Consider the following 23,757-nt stretch of genomic DNA (forward strand, 5'->3'; position numbering starts at 1 on the left):
ATTATGAACTGGAGGGCTGGGGCTGAGAAGATAAGCCAGAGGGCCAGATCTCTGGGGTTGTTCATCCATCCAAAGCTGGAGTGATTCACCTCCAGGCCTGGACTGGCCTCTGGCTGATTGGGCCTAGGCTATATGGTTCATTAGTCATCAGAGACCAAGAGAGAATTTTTTTCTTTCTAGGAGCTTTCCTTTGGATGATATCCCAGCGAGCCAGGAGCAAGCCCTAGGGAGAAGTGAGCCATCAGGTCCCATTCCTGGCATTCAGCTGGACTCCCAGCAGAGCTGGGCTGTTTGCATTTCAGAGGTGGTGATAATTGTGGGGTGCTGCCCTCCTGAAGCCCTAACAGGTATAGCAGACTTGAGACACAGTCCTCCCTAAGCTCTGCTACAGAGGCAGAGGGCAAGGTCCTGAACCAGCCTGACACAGGCCTGGGGAATGCATAGGTGCATCATGTACACCACTGTTGTGCATGTGCACACACGGGTCTGATGGCTAGGCCCATTTGTACATAGGCAGAGTGAGGGGAGGAGCCCTTGTGTGGCTCCAGACAGTAGGCTCGCTGCTAAAGGCCTCTGGACAGGGACACGTGTGTACTACAGGATACGTGCTAGAGAAACACACATGCAGTTTAAGGTGCCACCATCATTATGCTGCACAATATTCTCCAAGTAGGTCTAGAGGGCCTGGGAACTTGAATTGGATCCTGATCAAAAAGATTCCTAGAACTTCTGCATAAACAGTTGATAAATAACCTGCTCAGAGATCAAAATGATCCCTCTTCATTCATCTTTCTTCTGTGTGAACCTGTGGCATTATATATACATCTGGCACATACCTGGTCCCTGTAGCTGGTCTGAGTACCTGTCTCCTACCTTCTCCCTTTGCTCAGTGCACAAAATCATACATGCAGCCTGCCCGGCAGCTGCCATGCTCACTCAGTTCTGGAGCTCACATGCACATGGTACCACTGGTTTCCAAGGGATGAAACTGTCAGGACAGCAAACAAGCTGCCTACCCTGCTTTCAACTATTGGCTCCTCTGTCCCGAGTGTCAGGGAGGTTGAGCCATTTTTCAGGGAAGGGAAATTACAAAAGAACCACCTCCCCAAAAAGTTGAAGTATAAGGTCTCTAGTACCTCACTCTTTTCCTATCACGTCCATGCAGACCTCAGAGTGTCAGAGCCATTGTCTGCAGTGAGTTAAACCGGAGGTGCCAGGACATGGTTTCTATGGCAACCCCTGGAGGCTCTGATTCAGCTTTGAGTTAAAAATGATATCAAATGATTGGAGAGTGCAGGGGAACGCAGCCAGCAGGCTGACCTCTGTCCCCTCTGGTTCCTGGACTCTCGGGTCTAGCAGGAGCTAGAAGGTCCACATCAAAGAAGGAGCAGGACAGGCACAGATTTCAGCTGGGACCACACAATAGTCTTTAGGGAGACAAGTTCAGGTCCAATTTTGGTCTAGAAATGGGTTTGGAGTTAGCACACTGTGGCCTGAGTTTAAAAAGGTGGCTGAGATGGTTCCTTCCAAACGCTGTAGCAGTCCATCTTGAAGGCCACCAGTGGTGCCAGTGTTTCCTCAGGCAGGAAGACAGGCTTGGACAATCTCTGCCAGACCCCAGCCAGCTCCTCCTACCTCCTTTGCCCTGAATCCAGCCTTGAGGGACAAGATGCATGCACCCCTGCCTGCCCCTGTCTGATCCAGTTGCTGGAGCCCTTTCACATGGCTCCAGGCCCCTGGAGAGGCAGGACAGGACCCATGATGGCTGATGCTTGAGTGCCCACTGGATTGTACACCTTTGCAGGACACAGCTGGTTCTGACACATGGAAACTGAAGCGAGGGTTTATAATGAGGGCTGAGGGCTTCACCACCCAGGGCTGACGGTGCCCAGGCAAGGAGGCACCCATGCAAAGGACTCTTTTAGATACCAAGAAGCTACCATGTTGGGGCAGCGTGGGAGGGTCATTGGGTGCTCTGATCACATATGAGGCAAATGACAACATAGGGTAGGAAGCTGGGGCTTAAAGAGAGGCAACCTGAGTTCAAAATCTAGCTTCATTAGTTATTAGCTGTGTGACTTTGGGCAAATAATTTTTCTATGTCTCAGTTTCTTTATCTGTAAAATGGAGCCAAAAGTATCAGCTGCATTGGATCACCCTGAGGGCTGAATGAGATGTTCCTGGGAAGCAGTTTCTGAGGTGCCTAGCACATATTGAGCATGTGTCCCGGGCTCTTACTTTAGGGTCTGAGTCACAAGCTCAGCTCTCTCCACAGGCGATGCTAGAACTAAGGTGGTAGAAGTGGTAAGTAGCACACAGAGGGGTGGTGAGGAGGTCTGGGTTGCAGTCTCTGTCCTGTGCAATGTCGGGCAGATCTCAACCTGCCTGAGCTTCATTTTACTTACTTCCTAAATTCTTTTGGACCTAAGGTTTTATGGTTTTATAACCAAAATGGCTTGAGAGGACGCCTTTCTCCTTTTTCCCATGAGAAAACTTATGGTCTGAGGGCTGTGTCCCTTGCAGACTATGGCAGGGTCCTCCTGCTATTACCATGTGCTTTATTCTTGACATTGACTCACAGCTCCCACAGTGGTGCAAAGGGCAGCTCCTACCTGCAGCAATAGCTGTCTTCTTGTCCACTGTCACGGCCACAGCAGTGCTTGCTGTTACTACCATTGGCTGCTCTGGACTTTCTGGGGAAACAAAAATTGCTAAGTCAAGTTCTCAGTACCTGGGGAAGAGCCTGTGGTTGGGTAGTGGTTGGGTAGGCTGAGAAGACAATGTAAGTACCAGGTGAGGGCATTCCTTGAGTAAGTCAGGGCGAGGGGGGCAGGGTTTGGGGAAGTTGTTGCCATGGTGGCTCTGTTACCATCAACCACTGGTCTTTGTGGAGCACCTCCAAAGAGTGGGGCACTGCCACCCTCCTGTGCAGATCTGAACCTGCCAGATAAATACATCATGGCCCCTGGCCGCCCGGACAATGCAGTGTTGTCCTTATCATGAGGACACTGTGAGTTTGCTCTGCCTCAGGGCAGCAAATGTCTGCTGGGTGTTGCCTCACTTGAGCTCAGGGACACTGCTGTGTCCCTCCCAGCACAAGCTCCACCTAGAAGACTGGCCTTGCATCAAATGATTCTTTCCAGCAGAAGGACAGGCTGTGTTCCAGGACTCGGCAGTGGCTGATCCTGGGCTGTCCTTCATCAGTCACATGAGTCAGGGTGACACTGACAGCCAGCCCCTCTGGAGGCCGGATGCCGGGGCTGCAGCAGGCACGAAGGCTGGCTGGTGCCTGACACCTCTGAGGCACTCCATAAATCCTGGTCATTGGTAGCCATTATCAAGCCATGTTTTTCACGTGCTTTATAGATGGCTGGTGCACTTCTGGGACACTCTGCTGGGCTCTTGAAGGGCAATGGGCATGTCTTGAGCTGCACTCCCCGCCTGTTTCAAGAGAATCAGGCCACCATAGGTGCAAAATTTAGGCAGCGGTTTCAGCTCTACATTGAAACAGAGCTTTCTGTCTTGAAGGTGGTATGGGCTAGTATATGACCTTGAGCTTTTTAATTTTCATCAGTCCAGGGACGTGACTTTGCTTTTCAAAGCATTCTTGTCTAGCCAAGTTCCATTACTAAAAATTCCAAGAAAGGGGAAAAATTTTATCAAGTGCTATCTTATTAGAATGTCTTTATATATCAAATGTTGCTTGAAACAAATAGGTCATGAGAAGCTTGTGTGGAAATCATCTGCTGTGGTGGAACTTAAATTAACCACTGTTTTCTCGTATCTCTTTTGCTAAGCTCATCCATCACACCTCGCTATAATCAAATATCCCACAGAAATCCAAAATTACTCTGATACTAGAAACGTACAATATGTAGCATTGTCCCTGATTTGAGGAATTTGCCATGATAAAATGACAATAAACACAGAAGTCAGCTTCCTCATCTTGCCTCTAGAAATGTCTAGAAGCAAGAGTGATAGACCTGAGGCACCTGGGCATTGGTGAGACTCTGCTCTGTGCTGGCAGATTTCTCAGGCACTGGTTGCAAAAGACGGCTCTGTGTGGGCAGAACTCAGCCCACCAGGCCCCAGGCAAAGGGCAACAGAGTCAGCCTGGAGAGGAAGATGGAAGCCTCCACTCACCCTGGAGGTGACTCCTCCGCCTCCTCAGGGTACCCACCCCTCATTACAATGAAGCTGTTGTTGTCTTCTTCCTTGGGGGAGAATGGGAGTGTGCAGAGGTGTCCACGTGTCTCTAAGCATAGACAGGAGCTAAAGCAGCAAGTGAGGGTGTGAAAAGAGAGCAAGCTCCTGCCTCCCTACTCAACCGTCCCCCCTTCTGGGTTGCCAGCTTCCCTCTCTTCTCCTTGTGGCTTAGTTCCCCACCCACCGCCCTCCTACCTCACCGCCACAAAAAGCAACCCCTGCAGCCTTCAGGCATGGGCCCAGTGACAACGCAGGTAGGAGGGAGCCAGCATCATGGGCTGGGGGTGGGGGGCCAGGGCTTCACTCCAGAGAACTTCCTCAGGACCCTGCGGGAGCCCCTCCTTGGGGAGTCCTTGATCCTGCTATAGAAGGTGACAGGAAGAAAGAGCTGCCGCTTTCCGGCTCTGGGGGACAATGTGGGGAGGGGACCATCACCTTGGCTTTGTGAGCCTCCCCTGTAGGCTTTCACTGTGAATGACAGCACTCCCTTCCTCTAACTCCTCCTAGCTTACACTTAAGGTGGGCAGAACTTGGGTTTAGCCTGGCTCTGTGGCTCCCTAGCTGTGTGATCCTGGGCAAGTCACAGAATGTCTCTGAGCCTCAAATTTTTCTTGTGTCAGAAGAGAATAACAACACTGACAACACTTACAACTTATAGGGTTGTAGAGATTAAAGAAGTTATATGCTTTAGAACATTTTGTAAAGCCTATTAATGTTGCATTCAGTGGGGGGAACAGGCATAGGATGGAGAGGTGGGCTTAGGCACAGAGTGAAGGAGTCAAGAGGACATAGAGGGGGACTTCCTGGGTCTCTTGGGCTGTCAGCTCAGGGCATTTCTCCGTCAGGAAGACGGAGGATGGTTTTGGTGGAAGTGGTGGCTGGGCGGGGTGTGGGGGGGTGGGGAGGTGGGGTTGGTGGAAGGGCATCTCAAACTCCCAGCTGAGTTCTCTACTTCTTCCTCTTCCCCTCCTCCCCTCCTCCCCCCTCCCCCTCTTCTCATCCTCCTCTCTCTTCCCCTCCTTCTCCTCATTCTCTCCTGCACCCTCCTTCCCTCCCTTATTCCTCCTCCCCCTTCTCTTTCTCATCCTTCCTTTTCCCACTCTTCCTCTCCCTCTCCCCTCTCTTTCTGTATCTCTTTGCATTCTGAACTGGGCATGGATATTTCTGGCCCTCTTGCTCCACTGTACTAGGGTCAGTTTCCCCCAAGGTGACCTGGTGGAGAGCTTGCTCTGCTGCAGACTCTTGGACTCCTGGATGAGTCCCTCAACCCCTCTGGGCCATAGAGTCTTTGAGTGTACATTAAGAAGGTGAAGTCTTGCATCCTCCAGAATCCCTTTATCTTCTAAACATTTTGAAACTTTACTAGTGCTCTGTTAAAGTCACTTAACTTGTCTTTATTTGGGCTATTTTCCAGAGTGGGGTCTGGGGGTTGAGAGTTGGGTGCCTGGAGCTCTGAAACCCTTACTGAACCTTGGACTAGTAGGGATCTGGGGGCTTGGTCCATGGGACCAAGCTTGGCTGCCCTGCTTCCTACCCCTCAAGCCCCCAGTGGCCTGCCAGCCAGGAGGTGCGCAATTATTACTGGGAGTTCCTGAAGAGCAGACTGGGAGCCCAATGTTTTCCTTCCTGGGAGACCCCAGGGGAGTGGAGATCAGGCTGCTTTCTCTGGGAAGAGGTGTGATGAGGAAGTGAATTTGGAAGTGCAGAAGCCCTCTTCTGGAATAAGGTCTGTTACTTTCATCTGAGTGACCTAAGAAATTTTCAAAGATACTCAGATGTTTAGAAATAGAAAAATCTTAAAGATCAACTCTTCTAATATCCACCTATTTGGACTTTGGGCTAGAATCCAGCTCTTCTTGACTTTTGGGTCAAATCTCTTCCTTTGTGCCATGCTGGATTTGTTTTTCTTATCTTATACTGTGTTTGTTTGTTTGTTTGTTTATTTGTTTATTGGTAAACATTTTATTTTATTTTTTATATAGCTTATTACCAAGTTGGTTTCCATATAACACCCAGTGCTCTTCCCTACAAGTGCCCCCCTCCATGACCATTGCCCCGCTTCCCTTTTCCCCCTCCCTCTTCAGCCCTCAGTTTGTGCAGCATTCAAAAGTCTCTCATGATTTGCCACACTCCCTCTCCCCATTTCTTTTTCCCCCTTTCCCATTCCCATGGTCCCCTGTTAGGTTTCTCCTATTAGAGCTATGTGTGATAACATACGGTATCTGTCCTTCTCTGCCCGACTTATTTCACTTAGCATGACACCCTCAAGGTCCATCCATTTTGCTACAAATGGCCAGATATCATTTTTTTCTCATTGCCATGTAGTACTCTATTGTATATATAAACCACATCTTCTTGATCCATTCATCAGTTGATGGACATTTAGGCTCTTTCCATGATTTGGCTATTGTTGACAGTGCTGCTATGAACATTGGGGTACATGTGCCTCTATGCATCAGCACTTCTCCATCCCTTGGGTAGATCCCCAATGCTGGGTTTTTAAGGGCCAACTTTGGCTGCAGGCTAGGGGATAAAACGATCTGTCCTATATTCAGGGTAGAGACCAATTGTGTGATAAGGCATGAGTGAGCTTTCCCAAGTTGCTAACATGTGTCAGGAGGGAGGGTTGGAAGGGGGCCTCGAGGTGTAGACATTCTGTTCCATATCTGCTCCTGTTTCCCACCAAAAGCACCAGGAGGAATCATGCCCTGGTCCCAGCTCAGCCCCAGGAGCACGGTGGTGCGGATTACCTGGTACCTCGGCTGACCGCAGATTGAAGACAAAGCTGCCCGCAGGATGCTCAGCAGCCTGGCGGTACCACAGAGGGAAGTGGTCCATGTTGAATATGCTGGCTTCATCCTCAGGAGTCAGGAACTTTCTGCAAGGAGAAATATTTGGTACGTCCTCCTGTATCTGGGAACATGCTAATCCTTCTCTCTTTTTATACAAGGTCATCTTGGCTGGGCCAAGAAGAGAGATTAATCTCTGCTTTGGTAGAGTTGCAGATAGAAAATATTAGCCCCTAAGCTGATTTTACCCCATACAATGTTCCCCAGAAATTTCTGATCTTTCTAGAATCAAATGCTGTTGTACCTGATGATACATTAGTAGCTAGAAGAGATATAGAGCCTGTATTGTGAAAGAACACTTTTTAAAAAAAAATGAAAACTCCTATGCCTGTGGGGTTTATTTCTTTTGTATATAGCCTAATTCCTTTTTGTCTGGTTAATTGACATGTCTGAATGGGGAAACTGTATAGTCAATTCTATCACTGCACTAATAGAAGGCATAAATTTCCCCCAAATGGTTACTTCAAAAGTCATTGCCTCTAGGATGTAGAATGCATTATGACTTATCTTTTTTTGAACAGCTTTACCTTGCTAATTATGGTTTTGCATTCCCTGAACACACAGCAGCCAGCAGAAGGGAATGTTGGTCCAGAAGCAGAGTGGGAGGCAGGGAGAAGCTGGTTTGTGGATTAAAAAAGACACTGTGGATAACCCAAAAGGTGGATAACTGAAGTTTGATTTTAAGAGCACTTGGCTTACATATTCAAAAGAAGCTGACCTGCACAATTCCTGAGCTGCCAGGCACGCCATGGTTTAGGTGAAGTTGCATCTGGAGTTGCATTGTGCCCATGCGGCCATTTGTGGTGGTTGTTATTGTAAGCCAGTAGGGTCTCTCTGTATTGAGATTTCCCTCTTTATTCATAGAAACCTTTCAGGGAGGATGCAGGGAAATACCAAGGATGCTTTTATCTCCTTCATACTGCCAGGTGTTGTTCACCCTGTCCAACTTTGGCCAGACAATGACATGGGTGTCATTTTATGTGTGGGGGTGGAAGTGTAAGGGGATGAGGAAGTACAAGTGGGTGGAAAGCAGGAGAGGTCAGCTCCCCACACTGCTCAAGGCCTTGGAGTAAATCTACAGTTTACCCACCAGATTGGGTCCAGTGAGTCATTTGCTGTGTCTCTAACAGAGCTGTGGGAAGGGTTAGCAAGACAGCACTCTCCTCTGTTCACCTCTCTGGGAATGAGGGGAAGCGAGGTGAGGGAAAAGCAACTTGATTTGTTTTCCTGAGAAAGTCTCAGCTTTTAAGCAAGCATGGATCTGTCAGAGTCCTGGAAGAAGCTCAAAGATGGCGTTCCATGGCTGTGTGTGCTTGGATTCAGTGAGAGGAGCAGTGAGCGGGCAGGAGACTATGAGGTGCCTCCTCACTGTTCTCTTCCGAGCGCCTGGTGGCCTCTATTTGAGTCTGGTGGTTTGCAGAATGGTGGGTGGCTCTGCTCTCACACCCTCACCCAGCACCCTTTTCTGGCACCCATGTCCCTTTGCTGCAGTATTTGGTGGGGAGGACACCCTGGCAAGCTGGTCTCCAAAATGTAGGCTTTGCTGGGAGCACAGTCTCTTAGCCTCAGCACTATTGATGTTTTAGGCCAAATAATTGTTGTGAGGATGTTTAACAGTATCCCTGGCCTCTGCCCACTAGATGTTAGTAGCAAGCCCCCATCCCCTCGCTGTGACAACCAAACATGTCTGTAGACATTGCCAAATGTTTCTGGGGTGCGGATGGGGGAAAAATACCTCCAGTTGAGAGCTGCTGACTTAGGAAATATGTAAGTTGTTAACACAATAGCGGACATGCCCAAATAATTTAGCTTGTCACATAGAGACTGGTCCCAGGGGGAAAACAACTTCTGGGTTTCCTTTTGTGGAAGTGGTTAATTCTTCCAACTTAAGTGTCTCAGCTACTCTCTTCCTGACTCGGCTACTGTCCCTCCTTTCTTGGGGACACCTCCAGGATGCATCTAAGCCTGGTAGAAGAGTTACTTTTCTGACCTTTGCAATCTGCAAACCGCAACCTCTCCACCCTCCTTGCACTGCTGGACTCCAAGAGTCTGCCACAGGAACACCCTTCAGGGGTCCCTCTCCCTCTCCAGCAGGACTCACTTGTCGGAGACCTTCTCGGAGCCCACAAATAAGCTGCTTCTGAGGAGGCCAGCCCGGGTGCCCAGGAAGGCCATGTCCACGACCTGCTCGGACTCACTGTGAAGCAGACAGAGTAGATGTTACCATACAGTGAAGTGACAGGTCTAGGAAGAGGGCATAGGGAGCACAGGGAAGACCTGCAGGCCTCTCCTAGTTTCTGTCCTGATGTTCAGGGTCGGGGGCAGGGTATGGACAGGAAGGTTGGTTGCTCAGAGGGTTGCACACACATGCACTGGCCATCCTCTGTGAGCATCATGTTTGTTACATCTGGTTGACCCAGCTACCCTGGGCAGCATATTCCCTTGTTAATGGGGTCCCCTGAGGCTCTGCCTGTCTACTGTTTTTGCTTCTAGTTTGTCCATCCAGGTTTTAGGGGAGCTGGCTTTGGAAGACAGAAGAAATTCAGGAAAAGATGTTTTGTCCTCGAATCTCAAGAATAGGAACTTCTCATGACCGGCACATACATGACACTTCAGTTTTAAAGCCCTCTTCACATGTTTACCTCAATATTGAAATGTAAAAGGAAGAGGAGAAGACACTGTCTGCATCTACCTACGTGAACCCAGTGGGCTTTAAAACCTTGCCAGCAATATTTGAGAAAGAAAATCCATTAGTTAGCTGGAGTGTAACTAGTTTTTCTCATGGTCTCAAAGCCATACTTCTATGATGATGACGCACCAGGGGTGGGAGTCATCACCTCTTTTCTTTTTCTTTTAATTTCAGCTTTTTTGAGGTATAATTGACATACAATTATAAAATTTTTAAGTGTTCATCATGGTTATTTGATATATGTATACATTGTGAAAGGACTCTTCTCATCTAGTTAATTAACACATCTGTCATGTTAGGTATTTTTATCTTTTTTTGGGGGGATGAGAATATTTAAGTTCTACTCTCTTAGCTAATTTCAATTATAGAATACAGTGTTCTCAACTACAATCACCATGTTTTGCATTAGATCCTCAGGCCTTATTCAGCTTGTAGCTTTGTACTGATCTGTCTTCACCCAACCAGCCCACAGCAATTGCTTTTCTTCTGTTTCTATGAGTTTCTATTCTTTTATAGATTCTCCATATAAGTGATATCATATAGTATTTGTCTTTCTTTGTTGGGGTTGTTTCACTTAGCATAACACCCTCAGGGTTCATCTATGTTGTCATAAATGGCAGGATTTCCTTCTTCATGGCTGAATAATGTATTTAGCCATCAAGAAGGAAATATATCTTCTTTGTCCATTCATCCAGTGATGACATGTTGTTTCCATATCTGGGCTATTATAAATAATGCTGCAATGAACATGGGGGTGTAGATATGTTTTCAAGATAATGGTTTCATTTCCTTTGAATAAGTAACCAGAAGTGAGATTGCTGGATAGTTCTTTTATTAATTTTTTGAAGAACCTCCACACGGTTGTATATAGTGGCTGCACCAATTCCCATTACCACTAATGGTGCACAGGGGTTCCCTTTTCTCCACATCTTTGCCAACACTTGTTGTCTCCTGTCTTTCTGATAACATTCTAACATGTGAGATGGTAGCTCACTGTGTTTTTGATTTGCGTTTTCCTGATTATTACTGATGTTGAGAACTCTTTCATGCATCAGTTGGCTCTTTGAAGGTTTTTCTCTGGAAAAATGTCTATTCAGTTCCTCTGAGCTTTTAATAAAAATCAGATTTTTTTGGTGTTTATTATTTTATTTTGAGAGACAGAGACAGAGAGCAGGTGGGGGAGGGGCAGAGAGAGATGGAGACACAGAATCTGAAGCGGGCTCAGCACAGAGCCCGATGCGGGGCTCAAACCTACTGACTGTGAGATCATGACCTGAGCCGAAGTTGGACGCTTAACTGACTGAGCCACCCAGGAGCCCCAAAATTAGATTGTTTTGTTGCTATTGAGTTGTGTGAGTTTTTAAATATATATTTTGGATATTAACCCCTTATCAGATGTAATTTGTAAATATTTTCCCCCACTTCATAAGTTGCCTTTTTATTTTGTTCTTTTTCTTGCTTACTTGCTTTGGCTAGGACTTCCACCACTATATTGAGTATCAGTGGTAAGACTTCCTTTTTCCTGATCTTAGAGCAAGAGCTTTCAGCTTTTCATTGTTTTCACCACTGAATATGCTATTAGCTAGCTGTGTACTTGTTATACATGGTTTTTATTTAATTACTTCTAACTTTATTAATATTCATGTGCCTAGCCCAGTTTGCTGCAGGCAATTACCTAATTTCTCTTAGTACCTAGATCAGAGGTTTCAGTGAGTGTATAAAGTAGGCAAGCCTGATGCAGGGCTTGAACTCCTGAATGCTATGATCTTGACCTGAACCATAATAAAGAGTCAGATACTTAACTGACTGAGCCAGCCAGGCAACCTGGGTAAATATTTGTTCTTTTAATCAAGGCTCAGCTGTATGGCTATTGGGGTATCCCTAATGGAATTCTGTTACGAAGTCTGCACCATGCAATGTCAACTGATAGTACCTAGAGCTGGATTAAGACACTTGGTCTACAATCTGGAAAGTCACTGAGGTCTGAAGATACAGATGGGGTTTACCTGCCCCCCTCTGATGCTGTAGTAACCAGAACTTCCAGGGGTGGGGCCTAAGGGACTCTTTCTCTAAAAATCTTCCTGATGCAATTCTTTATTCAAAATTACTACAGAATAGTCTAATGAGACTCCTGCACCCATAAATTAGCTTCAATAATTACCAGTCTATGCCAGTCTTGTTTTATCTACAGCCTCCTGCAGTCAATTAGACTATTTTGAGGCAAATCTCAGATCTCATTTCATTGATAAATATTTTAATTTCTATCATTAAAATATAAGGAATGAAAAAATTAATGACATTATCACACTTAAAAAAAAAAAACTCCACAATTCCTTAATAGCATCCAATAGTCCAATAGTCCATAATCCTCATGATTTTTTTCTAAAGCTTATTTGTATCAGAATCAGACGAGGGTCTACAGTTCATGTGTCTCTTTTCTTTCCTCTCTCTCTCTCCCTCTGTCTCATTTCTCAATCTCAATCTAGATATTTATATTCATTAAACTGTAATCCATTTGCCATACAGTTCATCTATTTAAAGTGTACAATTAAATGGTTTTTAGTGTATTCACAGAGTTGTGTGGCCATCACCAGTCTATTTTAGAACACTTTCATCATCCCCGAAAGGAACCCCACACCCGTTAATAGTCATCTTTAGTCGCCTTCAACCTTCCTTTCTCATCCTGTCCTTCCTTCCTCTTTTTTCCTTGCAATTTATTTGCTGAAGTAGGTTATTTGTTCTGTAGAGTTTCTGCCTTCTGGGTTTAGCTGATCATGATGCTGTGGTGTTATTTAGCATGCTGTCTTGTCCCTTATATTTCTTATAAACTAGCAGTTAGAGGTATGGGTTTGATATAGGTTTGAGTTATAGGTGGTGTGTTCTTTGTCAAGAGGCACACACTGTCTTATTGACTAGAGGTTGCAAGATACAAATATTCCTTGATTTCTTCCTTATTTTATTTGCACCTGAAATACTTGATTAAAGATAGACTTCTCATCAATATTTGGTTATTCAGAGACGCAACTTCTTCAGAAGAGCCAAGATAAATAATTGAGTCTCTGTTTATTTACCATTTTTTAGAATAATGAGTTGGTTTCCTAACATTTTCTGAGGTTGATCAAGAAAATCTTTTCTTTCTCCCTAGTATCATTAGGAACACAGGATTTTAACATACTTAATATGTTTTAATCCATTGCAGTTGTCATTACTTTTGCTGCTCTAATTGTTCCACCTTTAACCAGTGAGAGTCATTTCCGGTTGGCTCTGGGATCCCACTGGCACAATCTCATTATAGTCTTTGGTAACTTCTTGCATCTAGTTATGACAAGATGCTCCTGGCTCATTTTGTACATTTCTTGCCCCTGTTCTGAAATCAGACATTTCTCCAAGGATCGCTGACTCATTTTAATGAGAACTTCTTAATATGCACATTGAAAGTCCACAGTCCGGGTCTGGGATGCTCACTAAGGTTGGTCTTTTCAGTGTACAGGTCTAGGATATACTTTTTGTTTCTTTCAGAGAAAATAATCACGAGTTCATTGATATTTCCAATTCATACTTGGCAGTACATCTTTATGTCTTTGATTTAAAAAATTTGCATCTCTTTTTTTGTTTGCTCAAAACCTTGGTTTCTAATGACGTTAATACAATACTATTTGCGCTACCCATCTATATAGTTTGAAAATACAGTGCCAATATTGTTTCTAGTAATGTGGTTATTGAAAATGGTTTACGAGTTTGTTCATTTATTTATTGTTTATGGTTCTGTGTTTTTAAGTCCCTTGAAAGAATCCATCTATGTATAGTTATTTCATAAACTTGATACACAGCTAGGTTTATTTGTTTCATTTGTTTTCAAATGTTTAGAGCTTATTTTTTAAATTTTAATTTTGTTTTATAATGATATAAAGCATTTACATGGCTCCAAAGTCAAATATGCAAAATAAAGCATATTTATAAGCCTGTTTCTGTCTCCACTCCCTTGTTCTTTCACTCTCCCTAAAGTAACTTTGGTTTGCTTGTTTATTGTTCTCTTAAACATGTATGTGTACATATATACATGTGTCTATGTTTATATGTGTGTAAGTAACTATGAAAGTATATTCACATTTCCCCTTTTTAAATAAATAGTGGAGATGTTATGCACACTTTTCTCCATTGGTTAGACCATTCCATAGCAGTCTATAGATTTCTCATTTTTTATAGTTACATAGTATTCCATTATGTGGATCTACCATGGTTTATTTAACTAGGCTCCTACTGATGGATTTAGGTTATTTTCTACCTTTTACTGTTATAAATGGAGCTGTAACAAAAAGCTCATGTATATACCTTTTCCTATTTTTACTAGTGTATCTTTGGGATAAATGAGTTCCTAGAAGTGGTATTGCTGAGTCAAAGCATAAATGCATATGTAATTTGTTAGATATTGCCAAATTCTCCTCCATGGCCCTTGAAACGTTGTGTGTACCCGTTGACAATTTACAAGAGCCTGATCCCCATGGCCTTGCCGGCAGTACACGTCAGCGTGACAAGTGACGGATATAATCTTTAATTTGCATTCCTTTTATTATGAGCTAGATTGACCATTTTCTCATATATTTAAAGGCTGTTTGTGTGTATTCTCTGAACTGTCCATAATCCCTTGCTCCTTTTCCCTATAAAGTGGTTGGTCTTTTACTTCCTTATTTTTGAAGTTCTTCATTTTTTGCAAATAAAACATAATAATCTTTTATTTGTTTTTTAAGTTGCAAACATTTTTCTGGCTTCTCATTTATGTTTTCACCTTGCTTATGTTTTTATTTTTGCCAAATAAACATTTTTACATTGTTAAATTTATCAGTCATTCTCCTATTGCTTCTGAATTTTGAGTCATCATTGGGAAAGGTTTCCTAATTCCTAGATTTTAGAGCAACTGGCTCATGGTTTTTTTTTTTTTTTTTTAGTGCTTATATGGTTTCATTTTTTACATTTAAATCTGAGTCATTTGGACTTTGTCCAGATGTATGGTGTGAGGAAATAATACAATTTTATCATTTACCATATGGCTCTCAAATCAGTTATTAAAGAGTCCATTTTTTCCCTTCACTGGTTTGACATGATGTCTTTGTCATATACTAAATTTCCACATGCATTTAGATGAATTTCTAGATTTTCTATTTTTTCCTCTTGGTCTGCCTTTCTATCCGTGTGTCAGCACTACACTTCATAAATTATATGTTTTAATATGCTGGAGGACAAAACTTCCTTTGTTGCTTTTCTTTTTCGGGAATTTCTCGACTTTTTTTTTTTCCAAATAAACTTTATAATCAGTTTATGTGGATCCATAAAAATACTGCTTACATTTTTACTGGGGTTGCATTAAACTTACAAATTAGCTTACAGAGGATTAATGTCTTTGTGATGTTGATTCTTCCTATCCAAAAATATTGAATACCTCTGCATTTGTTCAAGTCTATGTTTGTGTCTTCCAGGAGTATTTTAATATTTTCCTTATGTAAGTTTTTGGATATTTCTTATAAACTTATACCTAGGCATTTAATTACATTTTATTTTTTTGCCCTCTTAAATACGAATTCTTGCATGATATTTTTTATTTAATTTCATTTTTTACAGGCAAAGGATATTAATTTTTGGATGTTAATATTATAAACTGCTACTTTATAAATTCTATTATTGTTTTACTAGCTTTCCTATAAATTCTTCTGGGGTTTCCAGAGACATAATCATATCACCTTCTTAAACAGATATAATTTACTTCTCCCTTTCCCTTCTCATTGCTTCTAGGTGCATTCTCTTGTCTGATTACACTGACTAATACCTTCTGACCTTGTTAAATAGTAATAGGGATATGGGAATGTCTGTCTGAGTCCTGTCTTTAGTTGAGAGAGCCTCTAGTCCCATTCAGATGTTGGCTTTCACACTTAGGTCAATTTTAATTTAATTTAATTTCTTAAAAATATGCATGGATATTAATATTTGTTCAAATATTTTTTGTATCTATGGGAATGACTATATGACTTTCCCCCTTAGCTCTATTAATATGTTGTTGTATATTTAATTCTCCAGGTCTTCTTTTCTAATATACACCTTGGTTAAGAATATTTGTTCTTCAGTGTTTCTCAGCATTAAAAATGTCTCTGGCTAATCTCTGAACTTGGAAAGATGAAGATCATGCCCCTTCTCTCCAAACCAGTGATCCAACCCCTAGACCCCAGACCCAGGCTGCCTGGTTTTACTCCAGCTTCACCACTTGTGAGGCATATGACCTTGGGCAAGTTACTTATTCCACTTTGCCTTGGCTTCCTCATCTGTAAAATGGGGATAATGATAGTACCTATATTGGAAGATAGTTATGAGGTTAATATATACTAAGTACTTAGGACCGTGCCTGGCCTGCTATATTTTTTTTCTTTAGCTTCATTTAATTTTGTATAGGTAATACATTTCCATGGCTCAAAATTATACTAAAAAGTTGTAAGTTCTACGGTGAAAAGTGTCTCTTCCATCTCTGTTTCAGTTACCCATTCTTCTAATAAGCAGCAGTCAGTGAGAACTCTTTCCTATTTGGACTTTCATAAATGTTTTATACACACACACACACACACACACACACACACACACCATTCATTTCTTCTTTCTGCCTGACTACTAAACATGACAGCACAAGGTAATATCAGCAAAGGGAGTGAGGAAATCTAAGGTACTGGGAAAGGCTAAGTTTCTACTTCATAATGTCTTGAACTTATGTGCTGGAAATTGGGTCCTGCTTGAACCACTCTTTCCAGGGTACTTGGCAAATAGGCTTACACAGTACAGCCCAACCCTGAGAGAGGTGTTCTTGGAACAGGGCTGCTGCAGTGTGGGTGGGGTATCTGGAGCCATGCCCAGGGGACCCGCACTTGGTGTTTTTCCAGAGTGGAGAGCAGCAGCACATGTGGGGTATGGAAGCTGAGCCAACTCTCTGCTTTGCTGGGGCCCATGTGAAGGAAACTCTCACTCTCCCCATTCTGCCCACTGTCATCACCTTCATCTTGGACCTTGTTGTCTCCTGAGCTACCAGCCAGGGAGTGGGAGGGACCCTGACTCAGCCAAGGGAATCCTAGGGGTTGGAGCTGCTTCCCTCCACAGAACCCTCAGCCCCACCAAGGACTGACATACTCAGAGGTGTTGAGAGCCAGCACTGTCCAGTAGGCTTCCATGGGGGCTGTCACCACCGCATCAAGCAGTACCTCCCGCACCAGCTCCTCGTCACCTGGGGGCAAAATAAAAGGAGACCAAACCACTTATTTCCTTCATGATGTTGAACACAGCTCATTTGCCCTTGTGAGGAATCCTGACTTCAGGGAATGGGATTGGCCTCATAAACACATATGTGGGACACATAAAACCATCTGTGTGAGCTTGAGGAAGTTATGTCATCACATCCCCAATCTCAAACAACATGTGAGCAGAACTAAGTGATTTCTAAGGCTCTTCCCAGCTCTGGTATTCTGTGAGATTAGGACCCTCAGGGAATCAGACCTTGCCCTGAGCCCAGGCCACCTCTCCTCTCTGCTGCCATCAGTTTGCAGCTTGATCATCACCTTCCCAACACATTGGCCTTTTGCCAGTTCTGTGCATGTGAATTTGTCTCAGAGCCTCTGTGCATGCTGTTCCCTGGTCTGGATGCTTTCCTCCAACTCTTTGCATGTGTGACTCTTTTCCCTCTCTCTTTAAAAAATTAACTACTTTTATTGAGGTGAAATCTATGTAACACAAAATTAGCCGATTTGAAGTATATGACTCAGTGGCATTTAGTACATTCACAATGATGTGCAGCCATCACCTCTGTCATCACCCCTAAAGTAGACTCTGTACCTGTGAAGGCACTCAGGTCACTCTTTTTTATCCTCAGCATAAGTAATACTGCCTGACAGAGTTAGGTGCTCTATAGTTTCCTACTCATGGCACTTGCCACAATTTGGAATAATCTTCATCTACACACATATGCCTGCTTCTTTGTTATGTGGTTTCTACACTAGATTACAAGCTCCATAAGAGTAAGGGTCTCATCTGTTTGGGTCATCTCTGTAGCTTCAGTGCCTACCCCAGGCCTGGCACAAAGTACATGCTCAGTACAGATTACTGACGGAATGGATGAATGCACAAATGAGTGCCCTTTTGGGCCAGCATGGAGGCAAGGTCGTGTCTTAGGGGTGACACTTGTATGTCAGGATGTCCTGTTCCTCTTCCAAAGAGGAAGAAGAGGGATCCTGCCAAGGGTGTGGCCCTGTGGTTTCACCAGTTGCATTTGTGTTGGGGAATTTAAATTTAGCCTGAGAGCCAGGCACTGGAAAACCCTCACAGACCACAGGCTACAATATGCCATCTGGCCAAATGTTCTCCTTTGTTGAGATGAGGACTTTAGAGTACAGAGCATCAGCATCAGCTAGGGGTGGTAGGGACATATGTAGGGGCAGGTTGATGATGCCCTTACATGGTGAAAGTGTCTCTTTGGAGCCTTAGCAGTGCCTGGGTAAAAGGGGCTTAAAGCAATCCCAATCCCTGACATGGCAACACTCAGGCTGCCACAGTGCCAGGAACTTAGAACCTTTCATGGCCCCATAGACAGTCTGGTTCTGCCTTTTTATTTGATAATCTCCCTGTTCTCCTTAAGCCATGGGTGAGTTCCAGGGTCCTCAGTGGCTCAGCCATAAAAAAGAGTGAAATCTTGCCATTTGCAACAATATGGATGGATCTAGAGAGTATAATGCTGAGTGAAATAAGTCGGAGAAAGACAAATACCATATGATTTCACTTATATATGCAATTTAAGAAACAAAACAAAGAAAAAGAGGCAGACAAAAAACAGACTCTGAAATACAGAGAACTGATGGTTACCAGAGGGGAGGTGAATGGGGAATGGGTGAAATAATGAGTACACTTATCACGATGATCACTGAGAAATATATAGTGCTGAATCACTATATCGGATACCTGACATGAATATAATGCCATATGTTAACTATGCTTGAATTTTAAAAAGTTGATATCAATAACGAAATGAAATGTCAACAATTCAACACTTAAAAACACCACACACTGAGACCTTACCCATCAAGGTTAGTGTATTTAAAAAAATTTTTTTTTGTTTCTTTATTTTTGAGACAGAGAGAGACTGAGCATGAGTGGGGGAGGGGCAGAGAGAGAGAGTGACACAGAATCTGAAACAGTCTCCAGGCTCTGAGCTGCCAGCACAGAACCTGATGCAGGGCTTGAACCCATGGACCGCAAGATCATGACCTGAGCCGAAGTCAGACACTTAGCCCACTAAGCCACCCAGGCACCCCATGGGTTAGTGTATTTTTTCTGATTTCACTTAAAATTTTTATGTTATTTTTGATAAATGGCATAGTAAAACTCACATGTAGTCAAATTTTTTAAAAAAGAAAAAAGTAGACAAAACACAAGAGATTCTTAAAATACAGAGAATAAACAGAGGGTTGCTGGAGGGGTTATGGGTAGGGGGATGGGCTAGATGAGTAAGGGGCATTAAGGAGGACACTGGTTGGGATGAGCACTGGGTGTTATACATAGGGATGAGTCACTGGAATCTACTCCTGAAATCATCATTGCACTATATGCTAACTAACTTGGAGGTAAATTAAAAATAATAATAATAAATAAGTAAGTAAAGGAAAAAAAAGAGAAAGTCCTTCTGCACTCACACTCCAGATCTGGGTCCTTCCCTGTCAGGAAGCGGATGATGGCCTCCAGCTGGCTGAGCTTCCGGTGGTCCCGGTCGACATCTGTGATGCAGTAGATCCTGGAGCCCAGGAGACTCAATGTTACCTCAAGAAAAGTCCGCCTTTCTCCCTCCATTCTCTATTCCTTGCTAACAGCAACTTTCCCACTCACCAATCACTGGCCACGGTCAGATCTGGGTGAAGCAAGTCGTGCAAGCCTGAAATGAGAGTTCACACTCAATATGGGGCTCACCCACTGTTGTGAGGATGTGCAGCTGAATTACTTACAAACAACTGCCAGGAAGCTTCTCTAGGGAAGGACTGGGTTCTATTCTTCCTTGTTCTCAGCTCAGAGTAGGGACCTAACTGATAGGATGGTGCTGAGTTTGTACAGATCATGCTTTTGTCCATGATGCTCCTGCTTCCTGAAATGCTTTTTCTTCCTATTGCCTCCTGTACAAATCCCACCTATTTGGATTTGTCTCAAAGAGCTGATACTTTGAAACCAGTGATTTTCCCCTTCATTGACTGCATTGTACCCAACTGAGTTAAATGGCCAGTCAAAAGTAGAACTCAGAGATGGGCCATATCTGTTTTTTGTAACCTCTGTAGCCTGATGCTATACCTACACTAACCATGTGCTCAGTGCATGTTTGTTGACTGAATAAGTAAATGAACAAATACCCTACTGAGCACCTATTCAGTCCTCAAAAATAGGTGTTCAATTGAGGTTTGTTAAATTGAAGGAAAGGATGATGGAAATGCCAAGGAGGAATTTGTGGAGTCATTAAAAGGGGTGCTGGACTGACATGGACAAAAGGCAAATTAGCTACAGTAAGCCTGGTTGAGTTCATAATTCCAAACCACTGGATCACTGGCTGGTCTTACCCATGGAAGTAGGTGAGGGATATTATCCTCTGTCCCCTCAGGTAGGTATGTAACCTGAGAATATCTGGGTACAGAAAGAAAAGTATAGGGAGAAAATGCACCGTGGAGGCCCAGGGAGTTAGATTGTTTTGGGGAAAATGGAAGACAGGGAAGAAGTATAGTCCAATGTCATGGATATGTGGTGTGAAAGGGTGAATGCAGGGGTCACATGGAAGCATGTAGCTGGGCACAGGGGGTCTGCCAAGGACAGCTGCTGGAAAAGTGACATCTACACTTGGAAGTGAAGAGTGAGTCCACGTTAGGTAGGTTAAGAGGGTGGCACTGGAGAGAAGAGCATTTCAGGAGAGAGCACAGCACATGGGGAGATCTTAAAGCTTAGCGCATGGAGAAGTAACCAAAGAGAAGAAAAATAATCCAGAAGGCCATTTTAAGGTCCTTTAGCAGTGACACAATGTGATCTGGCATTTCTAGATAGATCCCTCTGTCAGAGATTTACAGGAAAACAGAGGCAGGGAGACCAGTTGAAGGCTGCTTTCATTATCCAGGAGAGAGGTGACAACCACTAGTGTGTTGGCAGAGAGATGGAGACGTGAGATGCACTCAAGAGATGATGAAGAATGGACAGAATGTAGGTGTTAAATGGAACTGTGGCCAACCGCCAGGACTTCCTGAGATATTCCTGAACTCCGGATATTAGTTTTGTTATTTCAAGGTGCTCAGGCAGCTGTAAGTCAAGAACAGGTTGGGTTAGGGAGGGTGGGGCCCTTGTCCCCCATCCTTCCCCACCATTCCTTGCTGCCCCTCTCAGTTCACTTCTCATAAGTTCCCTACTATGGTTTGAGCTGTGTCCCCCCAAAGATATGTTGAAGTATGAATGCCAGTACTTGTGAATGTGACCTTATTTGGAAATAGTGTCATGGCAGATGGCCCTAATCCAATATGACTGGTTGTACAAGGTTCAAAAGAGAGACACAGAGGAGAAACTACAGTGATGGTGAGCACAGAGACTGAAGAACTGTAGCTTCAAGTCAAGGAATGCCTGGGGCTATCAGGAGGTAGAGGCCAGGAAGGATCCTGCCCTGAAGGTATTGGAGGGGGCATGGCATCAAGAACTGCAAGAGAATGCATTTCTGTTGTTTACACCACCAACTGGTGGAACTTTGTTGTGTCAGCCTTAGCCAACTGCTACAGATTTGCTCCTTTACTCTTCCCAGCCACTTTTGTAATGCCTTCTGACAGGTAAAGTTCAGCTTTGTTCAGAGATATACATCCCCTTGACCTACCTCCTCTGGTCCAGCAAAGCTTTCCACAATGGCAAGTCCTAGGCTTTGCTGGCTTTCACGACTGACTGGCAGATCCTGCAGCCCTGGCACATGGGACACACAGACCCCTCCTCACCAGGCAGCCTTGCTCTGAGACTTTGCTCAAGTCCAGGACCTGGGAGACTCTGGCTTTGCCCCAGGCTGGCCCTGCGCAATGTCCCGGGAGAATCCATTTTCCTTCCACACTGCCCACCAGTACTGGGCACAGTCCCACCTTCTTCCACAGTTGTGTTCCCCAGGAGGATGTATTCTCCATGGCCCCGGGACAGCACCACTCCTAGACTGTGGGGAGAACAGAGAATACAAGTGCTCAGCAGTAGCAAGGGCCAAGCAACGTCAGACCACCTCCTTGGCCTTCAGCAACTTGGAGTCTATGAGCGTTGCACCTGGCTTCACAGGTTGTCTCCTCTAGAATTAAAGCAGCAGTTCTATGCTTCCATAGGCCTTTCTTCCCAAGAAGGACCCTGTCAGTTCTGTAGGTCAAGAGACGTGTCACCTACCATTTTAGACAAGATTCATCCCAAACCTCTCAGGGACTTCCTGAAATGTGGAAAGGTTTCTATGTCTCATAGGCTACCACAAATAGGAGAGTGCTTTCCTGCCTGGTGAACCCCACCATGCCTCCCTCTCTCTCCTTGTAGAACATGGCTGTTAATGTTTGCTGCATAACTGAATTACATAGGAGCTTTAAAAGATACTAGTGCCAGGGCCCTATCTCAGAAATTCTAGGTTCATTGGTTCGGATGGAGTTGGGGCATTGACAGTTTTGCAAAATCCCTCAGGTATCCTACTGAGCCGTCTGGGTTGGGCACCACACTTTACTGAGAAATGAGGTAATCCAGAGATAAGGGCTATTTGCTTTCTAAGCTGTATAATGCCTCATGTTGAACACAGTTGGAAGGAACCAAAGAGATTTTTCAGATTTGATCTTTCATTTTACAATTGTTTACATTGCATTGCTTTAAGATCTTTAAGTAGATTATGTCCTATAAGCCTCAGAGAAATAGCTACTATTTTTACATTCATTTTACAAACAAGAGTCAAAGGCAAAGAGAAGTTAAGTAACTTGACTACGGTCACACAGCCTGCTAGGAGTGCAGTTGGACCCAAACCCAGAGAGTTTGGCTCCAGACCCTACAAAGTAGAATGCACTGGCAAAGCAGGTCTAGACCTCAAGTTTCCTGAAGGTAAGCCTGGGTTTTTTTTAATGTTACCATAAAATTGCCAACTAAATCTGAGTAAATTAATTCCCCAGACCTGGAAGTTCTGCCCTAAGTTGTTGGTATTTATGTTCTAGCCACTCCACTTTCCCCTTTCAAATAAAACATGGGTCCCTCACCTGAAAGGGGTGTCACTGATGTCTGTGAAGAAGTAGTCATTGGTCAGGAAAAGAACTCTCTTCTGAAAGAGGGAAAAGAAAAGAATGTTTGCTGGAGAGACTGACCATGCCACTTACCTCCTCACCTTGGCCTTCATTGCCTCTGTGCCACTTCCTTTACCTCTGACCCCTTTTCATGACCCCCATGGGCATGCCTCACCTTGTTGGCCACCATCAGCCCCAGCAAGCTGCAGCCTTGGGGTTGCCTGATTAAGGGACAAAGGTCTACATTCTTGCTGTTCCCAAAAGTGGCCGCTAGCCATGTGAGGCGTGCTTGAAATGTGCAATTGAGGAATGGAAGTTTTAAGTTTTAGCTGAGTTCATATAAATTTAGATAGCCAAGATAGCTAGTGGCTTCTGTATTGGACAGCGCAGGTGTGGATAGTGATGCTAGGGTTCATACAGGATCAGCTCGTGCTAAAAGCTTCTGGAGCCCATTTGTGTATGACCCACCTACAACCTCCCCTTTCTGGAACACAGCCGAGGGAGAGAGGGCACCATTTCCTCTACTAAGCCCTTCCCAGGGCCATGTCACGTTTTTACAACTTCTTTTTCCTTTCAAAGCTGCCATCTTTTCAGTTTCAGTAGAATTATGTAACTTAGGGCATCAGGTAGCACACATGGTGGCTCAGGGCCACAGCTGGGCATCAGACCTGTATTTAGGGCCAGCTTGGCCAGTTACAAGCCGTGTGCTCTT

The 23,757-nt window shown here is 44.2% G+C and overlaps 1 protein-coding gene across 1 annotated transcript in view; it reads right to left on the reverse strand.

Moving 5' to 3' along the window:
- CACNA2D4 (calcium voltage-gated channel auxiliary subunit alpha2delta 4) overlaps window positions 1-23,757 on the reverse strand; it is a 111,019-nt gene that overhangs the window by 42,519 nt on the left and 44,743 nt on the right. Inside the window, exons 19-26 of the mRNA XM_029955242.1 lie at window positions 23,022-23,083; window positions 21,897-21,964; window positions 19,645-19,690; window positions 19,455-19,552; window positions 16,906-16,999; window positions 9,157-9,252; window positions 6,957-7,084; window positions 2,613-2,693 (exon numbers count right to left, since the gene is read on the reverse strand). Of these exons, the coding sequence (XP_029811102.1) occupies window positions 2,613-2,693; window positions 6,957-7,084; window positions 9,157-9,252; window positions 16,906-16,999; window positions 19,455-19,552; window positions 19,645-19,690; window positions 21,897-21,964; window positions 23,022-23,083 (673 nt within the window). The remainder of the gene's footprint in view (window positions 1-2,612; window positions 2,694-6,956; window positions 7,085-9,156; window positions 9,253-16,905; window positions 17,000-19,454; window positions 19,553-19,644; window positions 19,691-21,896; window positions 21,965-23,021; window positions 23,084-23,757) is intronic.

This window comes from Suricata suricatta, chromosome 10 (genome assembly GCF_006229205.1).
Source record: "Suricata suricatta isolate VVHF042 chromosome 10, meerkat_22Aug2017_6uvM2_HiC, whole genome shotgun sequence".
In the NCBI taxonomy this organism is placed as follows: domain Eukaryota; kingdom Metazoa; phylum Chordata; class Mammalia; order Carnivora; family Herpestidae; genus Suricata; species Suricata suricatta.